This window comes from Suricata suricatta, chromosome 9 (assembly GCF_006229205.1).
Source record: "Suricata suricatta isolate VVHF042 chromosome 9, meerkat_22Aug2017_6uvM2_HiC, whole genome shotgun sequence".
Classification (NCBI taxonomy): Eukaryota; Metazoa; Chordata; class Mammalia; order Carnivora; family Herpestidae; genus Suricata; species Suricata suricatta.
In genome coordinates, this window is record NC_043708.1 from 49620111 (window position 1) to 49638135 (window position 18025).

Consider the following 18025-nt stretch of genomic DNA (forward strand, 5'->3'; position numbering starts at 1 on the left):
ATAATGCAACTTAACCATTGTATCTTCATAACTTAATTTCTGAAAGTGCTGTATCATTTCCAAAATTGTTTTTACCCTGAACTTACTTTTTTATATATGAAATATATATTATTAAAAATCAGTTTTAGTATTAAGATAGTCAAAGAAATTTGGCATCTTAATCAGAATGTTATATTTTTCTTAGATTACATCTTGGAGATATCGATTATCTTAGGATTAGCATCTGTCTATGCAAGAACAAAAATATGCAATTTGTTTATTTAATCTTCTTTGTTTACTTGTAGATTTTGAAATTTGAATAAAAACAGAACCCTAGAGATTTCTTTGGAAATATTACTTGTCAAACCAGAGCCCTTGTTACATCTTGCCTTTTTATGAGCATATTAGTAATCGGCTGATAAATTGCTTAAAGTCAGGAGTCTTGCCATTGACTCTTTTGTGTATTCCATACACACAGAAGGTGTTGAATAAATAGTTGATATTTATGTTTGTGAATTACTGTTTTTATAAATCTCTATCATTTTCATTTCATTCACAATTATGGACAAACATTATATTTATACTGATATTTTAATGATGTGGAGAACTTTTTAAAAATATTTTTAATGTCATTAGATTATAAATTTTAATTACCATTATATGAAAATACATAGCTAATGGCAGTATTATAGAATTTCAATTTTGAAGACTCAGTCTTTAGTTTCATTTTTGTTTCTTCTTATATGTTTAACCAAGGATTTCTGTCAACCATTTCTCAACCTAAAAATAAAAAACAAATGAACAAAAATATTCTGTACAGCAGGGACAGGAGAGAAATAAAACCAAATCCTTTTTATTTCCTTTTTTTAAGTCACTTTACATTACCATCATGTGGCTTTTGTTCAGGTTTCATAAACTAAAATACACAAAATTTGAGTTGAAGGCCAGTCTTTATTGCTGGCCAAAACTAAGTCTGTTATACACAGCTGTGTTTAAAAGAATGCTATTGTTTATAATGGAATGTTTTAGATATTCAAAGTGTTTTGGCAATTTAATAAAAATTCTCTCTTTGAAAAAGTTTGCACATTTTTTGAAAATAATTATTGATATACAGTGAATTCTGTTTATCAAAACAGATAAGTCATTTGTGGACTTATTAAAGCAAAGCCATTAAAAAAACCAAGTAAAACTTTTAACAACTGTGTGTGTGTGTGTGTGTGTGTGTGTGTGTGTGTAGATAGATAGATTACATAGATGCATAGTCTCAATTAGCCATTAGAGTAACATGCTTAAATTATCCGAATCAAATAGGAAAGTTAAATAATGAAGCATGTCTGAAATGAAATTGAGAGGCTATCTGTAATAAATAAATAAAAAGTACCTGAGAGGGTTTGAAAAATATGAAATAAAAGTTTAAATTCTCAATAAAAAAAGAAACATATATATTTAACTCCTTTTATGTTTTATTTATATGCCCACACAATGATTAGGCTGTGCATGAATTCTACACAATTGAATCAGAATTGCATACACTACATACACTATACAATAATGGCATTGTATTCAAATTTTTAGAATTCAACTGTGCATATAAACCTAAATGTTTTCCCAATAATTTGCCAGGAATGGCATATAGCATCTCCGAAAGCAAACTCTTCAAATGCGTAATGGCTATTTGATTTTTCTTTGAGAAAACCAACCTAAAGTAACAATCTTTGTTGATGCTTGCTCAGATCAGGTGGACCAAAACAGCAGGAAGTGCCTCTGACAGATTCCAAGACTCAAGTGTCTTCAATGAGACTTTGAGGATTACAAATATTCAGCGACACCAAGGAGGCCGGTATTACTGTAAAGCAGAGAATGGCTTGGGGTCCCCAGCGATAAAGTCAATCAGAGTGGATGTGTACTGTAAGTACCTTACCTAGAAAACTGTACTTAAGTCTACTGTGGATTTCTGTCTGACAACTTGAGATCTACTTTTTTTATCTTTACGTCTGTTGAGAAAAACTATGATTCATTCCCCCCAAATATTATTCTGTTTAGTGGAGGATAAAAGTGTATAAGATAATGATAGCTTATTTAATATATTTCCTGAAGGAAGAATCTCCATTATAAATGTTCATAATTTTTTATGATAAAGTAATACATTTTCATCATTTGAGAACACAAATAACAAGAAGACAATAAATGTTACTGATGATAATCCCCACCCATGATCGTTAGGATGTGAATGTATATACTTCCTATCTTTATAGAGAATGTATATATTTCCTATCTTCCTGTCTTTATATGTATATAAATGCATTTTTAATTACATAAACAAAGATTATGCTAGGCATACTAATTTGTTAACTTTACCCCTGTGTGAAGTCAGCTGTTCTTGTTTTTGGAAAGGCACATCATGTAAGCAGTATTTGAATTGACTTGTGAATGACCAAAATCTCTAGGTAGAGTATTCTTTCAGTCCACCTCTGCTGAAAGGAGTCAGTGCCTTGGGCAATCCTGTGCCACCCAGAATGTGTTTATGGGTTTAATTTGGTTGTCAGTCTCGTTTTTCCACTTTTCGCTGTTAGCATAAATACTTAAAATATTCTTGGTCTTACCTTCTCCACCAAAACAAATCAAGGGCCTACATTCAATTCATCTTTTTGCACAGGTTTATTCATTATTCCTTTGTCTTTTTATGAGAACTTGCATTTTATTTTAACTCTCTACTAATTAGAATACAAAAGTGGTTTTTCTTCTCAAAGTAAATCCGACATAGTAACAAGGGAGAAGTTCCTGTTTTTCTGTCTTTGGCTGTGTCCCTTTTTGTTTTTTTGATGTGGGAGGAGTGATGCATCATTAGGAGAATGACTGGAATTACACATGATTTATTTATTGCACCACTTGGTGGATCTGAATTTAGTTATTCAAGTTACTCGAAAGTACATAACAGGGCCGCATTTGTGATTCATCTTCCACTCTTGGGGGCTTGCTCCCTTCGTGCGAAAGAGGAGAGAGAAGTTCTCTTCTATTCTCTTTGGCCTCTCTAGTCCCTTCGGCATCCCTTGGCATAATTTAGGTATCTGCATCCTCTGTGCGTCCGTGTGCATCTCTGGGCACACAGGTTGGCCTTACTCATATACCAACTGACCACAGTACAGCCTCCGGCCCTTCTTCTGATCACATAGTAGTTCAGGTGTGCAGTTTAGTGATTCAACACTTAACATATATTGCTTGGTGCTGATTGTGAGTGCCCTCCCAAATCCCCATCACCTATTTTACCTATGCCCCCCCCCTTCTAGGAAACACCAGTTTGCTCTCTATAGTTAAGAGTCTGTTTCTTGGTATGCCTCTTTTTCTCTTTCTGTTTCTATTTCCATCTTTCTCCTTTTGCTTGTTTTTGTTGTTGTTGTTGTTATTATTGCTTAAATTCCACATATGAGTGAAATCATATGATATTTATCTTACTTTGACTTATTTCACTTAGCATAATACTCTCTATCTCCATCCATGTCATTGCAAATGGGAAGATTTCATTAAAAATTACTATGAACAGCCACTCTAGAAAACAGCATAGATGGCCCATATATAATTTGTAATTAAACTAAATTTAATCTAGTTTACCTAATTACATACTTGTATTATATGACTTTTTAGAGTACATACCTGTGCTTTTTGTTCTTATAATTTGGGACATGACATTTTAAAACACACAACTTGAATACCTTAAACATGGTTCTAAAATCTTAAAAGTTCTGTAAATTGAGTATATTGTGTTTTGCTTTGTTGGGCGTTATTGGTAAAGTTTTTCACGGAAACCTGATGTGAACTAGTTTGAATGGCAAACTCTGATCTAAAATTAGTCACATAGAAAAACAGAACAGACTTTATGCTCTTTACGGACCCTACTTCGTATGACTAAGCATATATTTACTCAAGAAATTATATATTTGATTACTCAGTATTGCCACAGAGCCTGCTGGGTATGTTACATATGTACTGTATTATCATCTGAAAAGCTGAAATACTCTAAAAAAACATTCCCCAGAGGTTTTGAATAAGAGACTGTGACTTTCATTGCCACCACAATGGGTTTGATAATAATGTAAACAATTGCATTACTGGGTTAAAAATCAAAGACAAAGGGCAACATGACATTTTTAAGGCCTTAAAAATATTATTTTCTCCTACTATTCTGCGTCACGCCCACCCTTTTGCATCTGTTCACATCTCTTGCTGTCCAGACTCAGCTGCATAGTTTGGTAGAAATGATGCACCGCTTGCTGCAGATCTGCACAGCCCTGTTAGTCTCTTAAGACTTGGGTCACCTTCGAGGCAGCCAGGAACAAAAGCACTAGCTTGTTTCCTTTTTCTTTGACTTCCTCTGGGATTTTCCCCCTACAACCAGGACCTGACAAACATATTAATCTGTCTTTTTAGGGAAATGTCACTGTGATACATATCAGAGTGAAGTACTTCCAGCACTTTTCTTTGTGCCCAAGACTTATTAGAAAGCTATCTAAAATTATATTATTTGAGAAAAATAACATGTATTAAGTCATGGCCCATATGAATAAATGTTACATTGCTTGAATATAAATTTTCCAGATAATGCCTTACCTTCAGGAAGGATCTCTGGTTTTGGGATCTAGAGATGTGTTTTAAGTGGCTATGCCTAGTCTTGAAGGTCTGGATAAATAAAGGCCTCTAGATAGTAAATTGTTAAACATTTTAACTGATGAGAATACTTCACAGTCAAGCCAGCTAGGCCTACTTGAGGAATCCATGTGTTCCAGATATAACCTTGACTGAAGACTACAATTTTTAGGCTTAAGTATGTGTGCTCTGCATGAATCTGTATAACGTAAAACCTGTTCTGTCGTTGTTAATAAGAATCGGACTAGCATGGAAAGTCTGCATGCACTTAAGTTGGGCAACCTTGTTGCTTAAAATTGGATTATAGTCTTCAAATTCATCTGCTTGGATTTTGATTTGATGTTGGACTATTTGACTGAATAGATACTCATTTTGATAAACCATAGACAAGTAAGCAACTTTATTTCAGGTACTTTTGCTCTATTTTTGGAAATGTAAAATAATAGCACCAATTTTTCTGTTTGGATCCATGGATCTAGATCATCACCTAAACTCTAGATTTCTTTTTCCATTCATAACTGGTTCTCCAGGTGGAACTATCATCAATGCTGACAGAACTTAGAACCTAAGATGGGCATAGAATACAAAATATAGAAAAACCTGCAGATAAGGATTTTATTTGCAGTAACAAACTGAGGCCGACAGTGGCTCTAATTTAACAAAAATTCTAATAAATAATATTATAATTTAGCCTTGAATACCCTGTAATAGATTATCTTTAAAATGTGCCCAATAAAGTATTAATTTTAAGGCCACCATTTTTATGGAGAGTTTTGATAACAGTGAAAATGTCCATCTCTCATTAAACCCTGTATTCTAATCATAAATTTCTAGTTTAGAGCTAATATGAATCTAAAATAAAATTTTGTGATTGCTCATCACTTTTTGGATGAGGAAATTTAGTTTCAGAAGTGGAACCTGCTACCATGCTAACTGATATGTAATGAGGTGGTTTTTATTAGATATTTGAAATATTTGTGACACAAATGTTTTGATCAATTGGGAAGGATTTATTAATCTCAATTAGCACTTTCTTCCCACAAAATTTTCTGAAGTTTCTTATAGTAGAAAAATTGGACCATGTAGGTTTTATGGTCCTATATGGACCATTATATAAAGCAACTTCCAAATGTAGTTTTATCTATTTATTTATTTTTTACTATTTCAGTCAAGAATACTACTTTCTCTGTGTTACTATTTTGACAAAATATAACTAAATTCCTTAACTTATATGGCCTATCGCTTGTTTTTCTAAAAATTAGAAAAGTATCCCAAGTGTTCTATGAGGTATAATTTCTTAGTAAAAGTATATTTTATAACTAGGGAGATTTCATAACCATGTAATGATTTAATTGTTTTCCTAAAATCTGCCCTAGTCATTTATATAATATTTCTGATTCAAAGCCAATCAATTGTAATCCTTCTTTTGCTGGGATATATATCTTCTTAGAGTCTGAAAACTACAGTTAAATGCTTGAAAGAAACTTGTAGAATTAGTTCTACTTAAAGTTTCTGCTTTAAACATACACATTCTTTATGTCTTTTCTAGAACCGTGCTGAAACAATAGTAAAGGACTAAAACAACAATGAACACACATAGGATAGAGAGAATGGGAGAGGAGATGAAGGAAAAACAATTTTGCAGGAAAAGAATCAGATCAGGAAATGGCCACTGCTTACTTGGCATGCTAAAGAAAGCTTAAATCAGAGCCATCAGTTTAAAGGACAGAACTGGCATACTCATGCAGTAGAATTCCTTAAAAAGCTCAGCAGTTGGAGACACCACTTAGCTCTTCAGTGTGAATGTAATTTAGTCTAAAAACAGAGGAATTGGCTGAAAGTATTTACAAGAGTTAAATACCCAGGTCTCCTTTCACATTTCACGCAATTCTGTGCCTAACCACCCCTTTCCACTGGCTTCCCAGTCAACCCCTAAAGAAGATTAGAATTCATTTGTTTGTTTGTTATGTGAAGCGTTGAACCTGAGAGACTTTGAACTAAGAAACCTGAAATCATCAAAAACAGGAGCCAACATTTGGTAGTTATATCGGTTTTTAAGTCAAAGTTTACATATTCAACACAATCCCTTTTCATATTTGGTTCTGAAAATGTCTTCCTGGCAGAAAATTGGAGAATTCCTGTCTAGGAAAACTGATTAAGTCTGGAAGAAAGGCTACACGTGCTGACAAGTTGGGGACTGGGTGAAACAGTCCAGCTAATACACTTATTATGAAGCCTACTATTGATCACAGAACTACCAATAAGCTCTTTAATAATGGATTCTCAAATGGGAATTTTGAGACAGTCTTCTAACAAAAAAAGAAGTAAACCAAGAAAAAGAAATAGGGAAAAGAATTCAGGAAGCAAGGAGAATTCAGGGGCCAAAATACAAACTAAAACAAAATTATTGATTAATTAATATTCTCAAAAAAAAACCAAAAAACAAAACATTGCAGGTATGTAACAAGAACAGGAAATATAAAAACAAGGAATTTTTCAGCAAACATCATCAAAGAACTCTTAGAATATTAAAAATGATAATATAAGGTGGCCTTGGTGGCACATTTGGTTAAGTATCCAACTTCAGCCTGGGTCATGATCTTGTGGTTCATGAGTTTGTGCCTCATGTCAGACTGTGCTGACAGCTCAGAACCTGGAGCCTGGTTCCGAATCTGTGTTTCCCTGTACCTCTCTGCCCTTGCCCCTGCTCCTGCTCTCTCTCTCTCTCAAAAATAAATCAACATTAATTTTTAATTGAAAATAATAACAAAAATCCACAGAAGGTGTGAAAGATAAATTTGAAATCTTACAGACAGCAAAACAAAATTTAATAGTCAAAAGGATGGAACAAGAGAGAGGATGAGAACATGAAAGAATTAGTCCCGCTGATCTAACAAAAGAATGGAAATTTCAAACAGAAAATTGAGGTGAAGAAATTATTTTCTAAAAATTAAGAAAATTCCCCATCATATTTGGACATGTATTTCCAATTACTAGGTGTCTAGTACAATGCAATAAATAAGATCCATACCAAAACACATCAATATGGAATTCAGAACACTAGGAGAAAAATAAAGATCTTAAAAGTTTCCAGAGTTTTTCATTTTTCCCCCAAAATGGTCACTTGTAATGAATTAGGAATTAGTATCGTACATGTCTTAAAAGACTCAGGAAGCTAGAAAACAACTGAGTAAAGTGTTTGAAATTTGGGAAGAAAATTATTTCCAAACTAGAATTTTTTAAACAGACATTGTTTAAACTTGTTCTGTTCTTAAATTTTGTTCTGTTTGTATAGCAAACAGTCTTTAATATTAGAGATGGCGTCTGCTTCTGGGGAAGAGGGCAAATTTGTTTCCTGACCAGGATAATAAGGGTAATATCTTCCTCAGAAGCAAAGACTGGGCAGGTTTGCCAGAGGACTTTTAAGTTTGGAAGTTTCCTAAACTCATGATTCCTCATCTGTGTCCCAAACTTCGTGGGCTGCACTCACCTGAACTGCCCCCAAATTGCCCCCTTTCCTCAGAAATTGATAGAGGAGGAGAACCCATGACAACATGAGGCTCATATATCCATCAGAGAGATGAATAATAAAAGTCTTTTTCTCTGACCCAAGAGTCTCATATCTTCAGTGAACATCCCTGAAACTGACAGGCTAATATGTTAGCCAGCAAAATAGGGAAAATACCAGACTGTTGACTGTTAGGAGTCTTTGATTTTTCAATTTTTTAAATGTTTATTTTTGAGAGAAGGGGGGGGTCACAGAGAGAGAGGAAGACGCAGGATCTGAAGCTCCAGGTTCTGAGGTGTCAGCACAGAGCCCAACACAGAGCTCAAACTCATGACTTGAGATCATGACCTGAGCTGAAGTCCAACATTTAACCAAATGAGCCAGCTAGGCGCCCCTAGACCCTTAAGAGTCTCAACACAGAGTTTAAATGATTAGAGGGGAAGGCCAAAGGTATTGTATAGTGAGTGAGCATTTTGGTTAAAGCTACAGAAGAGAGATCATGAGACTGCATTTGGGGGGAATACAGGAGGTATTAGGGAAGGGATGAGTGCCTAAGTTAAAAGTTGGGCTCCCAGATTGTGTTGAAATCTTTCTGCCAATGTTTTCAGAGTGAAGGAACGATTCTCTGCCATGTATGTAACATCTTAAGAAATTCTAACTTTAGGACTTCAGAACTACTGATGTGCATTCTCCTAATACTAACACTGCTTCACTTGCCCTCTCTAAGAAGCAATGACCACTCATATTTATAGGGTATTATAAATACACTATACACACACACACACACACACACACATATATAACATATAACTATATATTATATATATAATGTAAATATATACATGTGTGTGTGTATGTAAAGGAGGCTCATGGAATTTTGAAGTTCTCCTACTCAGATATACTTGTTACCCTCAGAATTTTGAGGGCATTTAAACAATTTTCTAAGAATGTGTTCCCCTAATTCTTCCATTCATTCTTAGCCATGACTATATTGCTCACAGAGTAATAGAGGTCATACAACTTTAAAGGTTAGGGTTTGATTAAAGATGATTTTTAATTCCAAAAGAAATTAGATTCAGAGGCATTAGCTTAATAAGTTTTCATGTGTGCAGACACTGTTCACACATGAGACAAATCTTTTTCAATATCCATTAAACATTTTGTAAGCCTTCTTATTTCTGAAACATATCCCCTGCTTTAATTTCACTTAGGTAGATTGCTGCATTTCATTACATTCAGAGTAAGCAGTGATTTTTTTTTTTTTTTGGTTCTTGTCTGTTAGATTAACTTACTACATTTTTACCTGAGAAATTAGTGGAAATTAGGATGACATGTTACCAATTTATTCCCCAAATACAATTTACCTGTGTTAGAAAGAAAAATTATAAACTACAAAGTTAAAAATTATTGATAATGAGTTGTTTGAGTTTATTTTTATCGGACCCATCAACATGACTTCTGGATAACAAAGTTTAGAAATAGATCAGAATGATATATGGAAATTCTGGTACCACGGCAAGCCCTGGAAGAAAACTAATGCCTTAAGTCAGTCTCAATAAGCATGATTTTCTCATTCACTATTCTTCCTCCTAAAACATTCACCTTGGGGTTGGAAGGTCTTAGTAATGTTCAATGTGGTAATTAAAATGTTTATTAAAAATGGGTTAGTCATGGTAATTACCCTATTAATAAATTTCAAGACAGAATTTTGCAATATTGTGTATACTACAGATGAAGAATACTTGCTTATTGGTTATTTACTCATGGGACATATGACCAATCTCATGCCATCTAGTGTTAGAGTTATTAATATCCTTCACTGAAAATAAGAGGTGGGCATAGAGACACATCTGCCGAGTCAAGGACCATGTCAATCTTGTGCTGATAAAGCTTCATTTCCTGGTATCTTAGAAATAAACAGGCAGATATAAAAACACACATTACATACCTTTAAATCCACCTAATTTCTTCTGCTCAATTTGTATATAACGTATAGTTAGATTTTGCTCATATATTTTTACTAACAAGACTTTTGCTATTTTTTAAGTACTTCTTCAATTTTTTGTGCAAATGTTTGTAGATTTTTTTTTTAATTGCGTAGGCTTTCCTGTAACTTTTAGTATGCAAACTGTCTCCTCTTTCTTTCTTGTGACCATTTTAAATATTTGGACTAAGTCATTCTGACGCCCTGTACCTTTTTTCACAGATTGATTATTTCCACTTAATTTATTATCCTTTGTATGAGGCATTTCTAAACATATTATCTTCTAGTGAACTATCTTAACATACTAAATTGTATCCGTATTTTCCCAAAAAAACTTTAGTAAATCTGATTCTTGGTTTTAATACAGATATGAGCTAATCCACATAGTCTAAATTATAATCAAGAAATTCGAATTCTTACTAATAAAATTGTTTGCTTTGGCTTCTTAAAATAGGTATAATATTTTACTTCCTTGACTATATTTATCTTGTGGTCAAATCCTTTTTAAACAAATATTTGAAAGTTAACATTCTATGGACATTATTTGTGCAGTTGATCATATTGTAAACCTAAAGGCATAATCATATATTTATTCCTATTAATTTCATTTTATTTTCATCTCTGCATAAGTATTTTAAAGTTTTGAAATGTATTTGTTGTAGAATTGTATTTCCTATTTATTCATTTATTTTTTCATATTTTTCTGTTTTAATTAAAGTATTGATTGCTTCTTATATTTCATCTAATTCATTGCTAAAAATATTTCCTGGGGACAAGACCTAGATCAAACCACTTTAATGTGCTACAAACACATTTGTAAATTTCAGGCTATTTCATGACCTATAGTAGATTCTTTCATCCAATATTTATTTGCTTAATATACATTTAAACTCTGTATTCCCAGTTTCCGTTCATCTAGGTATGGTCATGAGACTAGTTTCAGCCAGTGGGATATAAGGAGAAGCGATATATATTACACTCAGGTCGAGTGCTTGAAACATCTCACATAATTCTTCACACATTATCTTGATTGTGTGCTGTATCTTTGCATACAAAGGCTCCACTAAAGTGTCTGAGGATCCTGTGATTTTGGAGTGACATGAGGAAAGGATGTTGAATTTCAGAATCACCATTTAGAGGAGAACTACACAAGAAACCAACCAATTGTGTAGGAACAATTGAACTGGATTTTTTTATTTTTGAGAGAGAGACCATATGAGCATAACCACGTACCTGCACACATGAGCAGAGGAGGGGCAGAGGGAGAGGGAGAGAGAGAGAGAGAGAATGAGAATCTTAAATAGGCTCCACACCATCATGGTCGTGCTAGCTAAAATCAAGAGTTGAATGCTTGGAGCACCTGGGTGGCTCAGTTGGTTAAGCATCTGACTTCAGCCCAGGTCATGATCTCACAGTTCATGAGTTCAAGTCCTGCATGGGGTGAGCATGAATTCCCCTGCTCGCTCGCACGTGCTCGCGCGCGCTCGCTCTCTCTCTCTCTCTCTCTCTCTCTCTCTCTCTCAGTGCCCCTCATGGGATTCTCTCCCCTCCCCCCGCTCTCTATGCTCTCTGCCCTTCACTCACTTGGGCCCTCTCTCAAAAAAAAAAAAAAAGTAAAATAAAGACTATCAGAACTAGAATTAAAATGAAAAAAGCATTGAATGCTTAACCAATTGAGCCACCCAGGCGCCCCTGAATTGGAATATTCATAAGAGGAAATTGTCTTGTTTTGTTTTAAGCCACTGAGGTTTTGGAGATATTTTTTATACTTATCCTAACTGCTGTCTTCTTGGTTACTGTTTCTATCTATTCTCCATTTCCACAGTGTACTTATGAAATTATAAAGCATCTTAAAAATGTATGGGTCATTTTGTTCTCTTTAGCACATCTGAATGGTTTAGAAGTAAGTACACTTTAACAAAACAAACTTGTGCAAAAGAAGAGATCCATCTATTGATTATATGCACAAAATGGTACAGTAGGAAAATTACTGATTTCTCAGATTTTAATTATATTATCCCTGACCCCAGGGTAGTAGGTAGCTCCTCATATGAGACCTCTCCCCCTCAGTACTCTGTGTTAATGTCTTCTGAAGCTGTAGCATTTTTTTTAGATCCTTACTCCCATTATTTTTGAAACAGGACTCTGTTTCAATGAAAGATTATAACACTAGTATGCTAATTTATTCTGCACATATTCCCAATTTTTATAATATCTCACTTATATTCTGTCCATCAAAAAGTACCTATATTTTATCTAAAGTTGCTACAACTGAAGTATAAAGAAGTGTACTTATTATTTACTTAAGAAGGCTAGTTTAGTAATTTGGCTCAGTCCAGCAATTTTACATTCTGTCATACAATATATTTTAGACAATCAAGATTTAATTTATAGCTAAATATTTGTATAGGCTTTTTTTTTGGTTTGCTTATTTGTGTGTGTGTGTGTGTGTGTGTGTGTGTGTGTGTGTTTTAATGAGAAAAGAGGGATGCCCAGGTGACTCAGTTGGTTAAGTGTCTGACTCTTGATTTTGGCTCAGGTCGTGATCTCAGAGTCGTGGGATCTTGTCCCCCGTCAGGTTCTGTACTGAACATGGAGCCTGGTTAGGATTACCTCCCTTTCTGTCTCTCCCCAGACTCCTCCCAACCCTTCTGCCCCTCTCCTGCCTAACTCTCTAAAATAAAATGAAAAATTTAAAACAATGTTTAAGATAAATAATAAGAAGAAAATAATAGTCATCTGTGAAGGATTATTTCTACAGAGACTGAAATCTGATTTTCTTTTTTATTCTAACCACAAGATTAGATAATAAAAGAGATAATTTATTTAAAAAGAGTTCCTTTGGGATGCCTGGGTGACCTAGTCAGTTAAGTGTCTGACTTCAGCTCAGGTCATGATCTCATGATTTGTGGGCTTGAGCCTCGAGTTGGGCTCTCTGCTGACAGCTACCTCAGAGCCTGGAGCCTGCTTCAGATTCTGTGTCTCACTCTCTCTCTGATCCTCCCCTGCTCACACTGTCTCTCTCTCTCAAAATTAAATAAAAACATTTTAGAAAATCTAAAGACAATTCCTACATATATAAAAGTGGAGAATGTTAAAGACCTCACTAAGTCAGGCAATGGAAACTAAGGACTCTACCTGATCAGCCAACACAGTAGATGTTGTTGGTGCCCCTTCAGATATCCTGTTTTCACTCTGTGTATGTATAAAGAGGAGTAATTTCCAAATGTGTGTGCCCACAATACCTTCCTATAGAGGTTTTCTTTCATATTCTCAGCATGCAGAAGTTCTGAGAAATTAATGTCCATCACATATTCTTCAAAATATCGTTAGTGATAGTTGGTATATAAATACCCCAGCTCCTTTGCTCCTTGGATAGGATGACCCAGAGAGGCTCTGTTTCACTGTGCCAGACTTCCTCAGGAAACTCTGAATTCTAATTGCTCATAGTTGTCACTAGCTTAATAATGTTCTATGTTTATTTCCTCACTTTCCAAATAACTTACGGGAGTTTATTGGAACACTTTCAAATGCACTGCTTGCCTTTGAATCTTTGTCTCAGAGTTTGCCTCTGGGGAAACTCAGAATGCACATTAAATAGAGAAAATGTATTTAACTTGGTATAATGATACATTACTCGGAAGGGTAACAAGTAGATTTTAGGTGTTTTTTGGTGTTTTTTTTTTAAATATTTTTATTTATTTATTTTGAGAGAGAGAGAGAGAGGGCATCGGGGAGGGGAGAAAGAGAGGGAGAGAGAGAGAAGCCCAAGAAGGTTCCATGCTGAGCATTGAGCTCAGTGAGGGGCTCGAACCCATAATGTGAGTTCTTGACCTGATCCAAAACAAGAGTTGGATGCTCAGCTCACTGCGCCACCTGGGTACCGTAGTAGATTTTATTCTTAAGAATGAGTGGAGTGCCTGGGTGGCTCAGTTGGTTAGGTGGCAGACTTCGGCTCAGGTCATGATCTTACGGTTCATGGGTTCAAGCCCTGCATCAGGCTCTGTGCTGACAGCTCAGAGCCTGGAGCCTGCTTCAGATTCTGTATCTCCCTCTCTCTCTGACCCTCCCCCACTTAGGTTCTGTTTCTCTCTGTCTCAAAAATATAAAACAAAAACATTAAAAAAATTTTAAAAAGAGCAAGCAACACATTTGACTTATTTGTGCTTTTATAAACTTTATCAGAAGTTATTTTGTACAGAGTATTACTATATTGATTGCCACATATTTTGAGTTACCTAATTTGCAGTATAAATTTTTATAAAATCACAAAGCATCTTTTTAACAATAATTTCAAGATCAATTTCAACGTATAGTTTTTTTTTTTTTTTTTTGAGAGAAAGATAAAGAGAGAACAGGAAAGGGACAGAGAGAGACAAGGAAACAGAATCCAAAGCAGGCTCCATGCTCTGAGTGCATATCCCCACATGGGGCTGAAACTCATGAACCATGAAATTATGACCTGAGCTGAAATCAAGAATCAGATTCTTAACAAACTGAGCATCGGCCCACCCCAACTGACCCTCCCTCAAAGTATAATTTTTTGTTTCATTTCTGGAGAAGAGGAAGTCTTGAATTCATTTGTATTCTCTTCTAACAGCGTTTCATGTACAGTTGTCAAATTTAATGGAACAAATTCTAGAGCATGTGTTTGGGTCGTTAGAAGACCTACCTTTTCTTAGCTACCTATAAAGCTAAGTCACTGATTCTTGTTCAGAGAATGTAATGAAAACATTGCTTTTAAATCAGTGTAGTTGCATCTTTATCAATCTAATTATTATCCCTTCATTCATGGTCAAATATATCCTTTTGAGAGATAGTACCTACTGGAATCCTTCCCTCATTCCACAGGCACACAGAATAGCTACCAGCAGCTTTCTCTCAGTTCTGCACCTGTTCCTACTGCCTTTAGGTTGTGATTATTCAACCTGATTCTGAAAATCCCAAATGTTCTGTTAGCCTTCTGGATTGGAGGTCCCAGAAGGCCATTTCCAATTAGAGTCTGTCAGTTTGCAGTGTTAATTGAGGACTCACTATTGCAAAACATTCTACTAGAAACTATGCTAAGAAATAAAATAAAAACATGAGGCCTTTGCCATAAAGAAGTTCATAATTAGCGGGAGATTTGAAAAAACAGACCTAGAAAAGAACTTGGTTAAAAAGTAAACTGATGAGTAAAAGTAGTATGTGTATTAAAAGTACTAAAAGAAAAGTGATACAAAATATGACATTAATTAGAAAGTGCCCCCACTAAATATATTAAAGAATTCAAGAAAACAGATGTAACTATTATATCAACATAATTTAATTTCTAGGTTGTTAGTTTTATAAAAGCTATCGATTCTTGAGCAAACTTATTAACTGAAAAGTAGCAGTTTTTCACAAAAGTTGATGACTATTTAGAGAAAAAAAATGCATCTAAATTTAGTAAAGTTTCTCCCACATATCTAAAAATGACTTACAATACTTATCTGTCATAATAAAGTGGTAAATTCATTGAATAAAGCAAGAAAAGTCCCTGTAAAAAACAAAAACAAAACCAGACCATTGGCTGTGTGAGATTCCTTAGCCAAAGTTCAATGGCAGGCTGATGCTACTGAGTCAGCCAGGGAATCGGAGTTGGTGTTCACTGTTGTGATTAGCAGTCTGTTCATGAAGTGTCTGAATCTAGTTCTTCCCTGAGGGCACAGTTGGCTACTGTCAACTCTGTATTGCATACATATTTCTTTAAAAAAGAAGAAAAAGTTAAGGAGGATTGATACAATTTGTACAAATAAAGTGAGTTAATAAAATGATTTGATTCTGAAAATTATGTAAGAGACTGCTTAGTTAGACTTATTTCACATGTTTTTAAGTCTAGCCTCACTGAAAGGATAAAGTAAAAGTTTGAAGAGTAAATTATTGCTAACTTACATATTTAGCACTCAAGGCCATTATATGACTAATACATCCTCTGAATATATTCAGAATATATTATACTATCTAATTTAAATTTAAAACAGGCTCAAGAAAACCTAGTAAACTCTGCTTCTGCATTTCTATTTATAGTATGAGTAAGATGAAATAATTTAAAATATCAATTCTTGAATAGCTTTATAAGAACAATGCACAAAGAGTCTCATACAAAGTAAAAAAAAATCCATTAGATTTTACACAAGATAAGAAGCTCTTTAAAATTAAAATGATTTCTACCTCCAACTTTTAGCAAGAGTTTATTTTATTACTTTTTCCCTTTGACAATTGAAGGCATTGGTTCTTGTCATTTTAACGGAGGATATTGGAGAAGACATCTGGCCTTGTCTTGATACTTTATTTTTCAAAATCTTAGCCTGTTCTTTTAACAGAGAGAGAAATTTAATTAACAGTGTTTAGCATCTAAATTGTACTTGTATGACCGGATACCAAATATTCAAGTATTCAAAAAGTAGCCTACTTTCAAGTTCTTAGGTTGAAACTGAAATGAAAACATCCAATCCCTGATAGGGAACAGTGCAATGTGTTTTTGTTGTTGTTATTGTTTGTTTTTAAATTTTTTTTTATTCATGGCCACTTGAGTCTGTCTTCAGGCTTAGAATATAAAACTCCAGGTGTTGGGAGATAACTATGACATGCATTCAGGGCATCCAGATGGCTGTGAATAAAGAAAATGAAGGGCTTGTTCCTTTTCAAACATTTTCAGGTGTCCATCCCTAAGAGTTATATTCAAAATGTGTAGTGAGCATGCAAAGAGAGGCTTTTAGAAATCTTTTCTAAATTTCAGAATGAGTTAAATTAGCAATAGAGTAACAGATGCCATTCTGTAATCCCACCTCGCTGTGTTCCCCTGCACCTCATCACCTCACACCTGGTTCCCGCAAAGCGCAGACTTGTCCCACGGTAATAGGGCTCTCCTGGAATTTATTCTGCATGGCATTGCCAGATCAGTCTCCTAAATTCCAGGCTCATCACAGTACTTGTCACTAAAAATTCTACATTCATTCTGTACTTTTTTTTTTTTTTTTACAAATTCAAATCCAATTCTCTGTGTTTGTTTTTTTATTTTTTTCTGCTTTATTGAAATTTAATTCCTCACACCCGAAATCTCTGTTCTCCTCTCCCCTCTCCCCTCTTCCTCACGCCTCCCATGTTCTAGCTGGCCCAGCCCTCTCTCTCCTGCTGCCATAGAGCCTGGACTCATGACCGCCCCCACACCATGTCGTCCCTGGCATGTCTCGTCCTGCCTCCTCACTCCTCTGATGGGTCCGCGCACCCATTCTCGTCTACACTTCAAGGCTCCCTGCTGATTGCTTGAGCTCCTTCTTCATCTCCTCTCCTGGGAATTATAAGTTTTTAAATAATTTTATGCTTCAAAAATGTAATGTGGTAACCTGCCTCTTTATTTTACATATCTGCAATATATTTTGTGAAGCTTCAAGACCATTTTAAGACTCAGTATTTTTCAGATATTAGAAAGTTTCTTGTGAACATACAGTATTTTTTATAACATTACTGGTGAGAGCTGGGGCATGGCCTCGTGATGAAGAACATTAATATTCTGTATCCCTCTCTATGCTCTGAGTCATGTCAATCACGGAATGGGATAAATTAACTGATAAATAGCCTCACATCCGTTGATGACAGCGTGTGTCACCTAAAGAGCTCAGGTCATGTCATATTTTGCTTTCAAATGGCTTATGGAAAAACTTTCCTTGTTGAGAGCTTTATGTACTTTAGAATTGTAGAGAAGAAATTATGGAATTGTTTATGAGTCATTGTATATTTATATTAATAGTTTTTATGTACACTGATGGGTATTATATAACAATTTATGCCTATAAATTTTGTTTTTCTAAAGGTCTTGTAAACTTCTGGAAAGCAGGAAACACCTTATGTCATTATTTAATACAGCCTGTCCAAATGACCAGCTCTGTGCC

The 18025-nt window shown here is 34.8% G+C and overlaps 1 protein-coding gene across 1 annotated transcript in view; it reads left to right on the top strand.

Moving 5' to 3' along the window:
- MDGA2 (MAM domain containing glycosylphosphatidylinositol anchor 2) overlaps nt 1-18025 on the top strand; it is a 779701-nt gene that overhangs the window by 419425 nt on the left and 342251 nt on the right. Inside the window, exon 3 of the mRNA XM_029952652.1 lies at nt 1713-1887. Within this exon, the coding sequence (XP_029808512.1) occupies nt 1713-1887 (175 nt within the window). The remainder of the gene's footprint in view (nt 1-1712; nt 1888-18025) is intronic.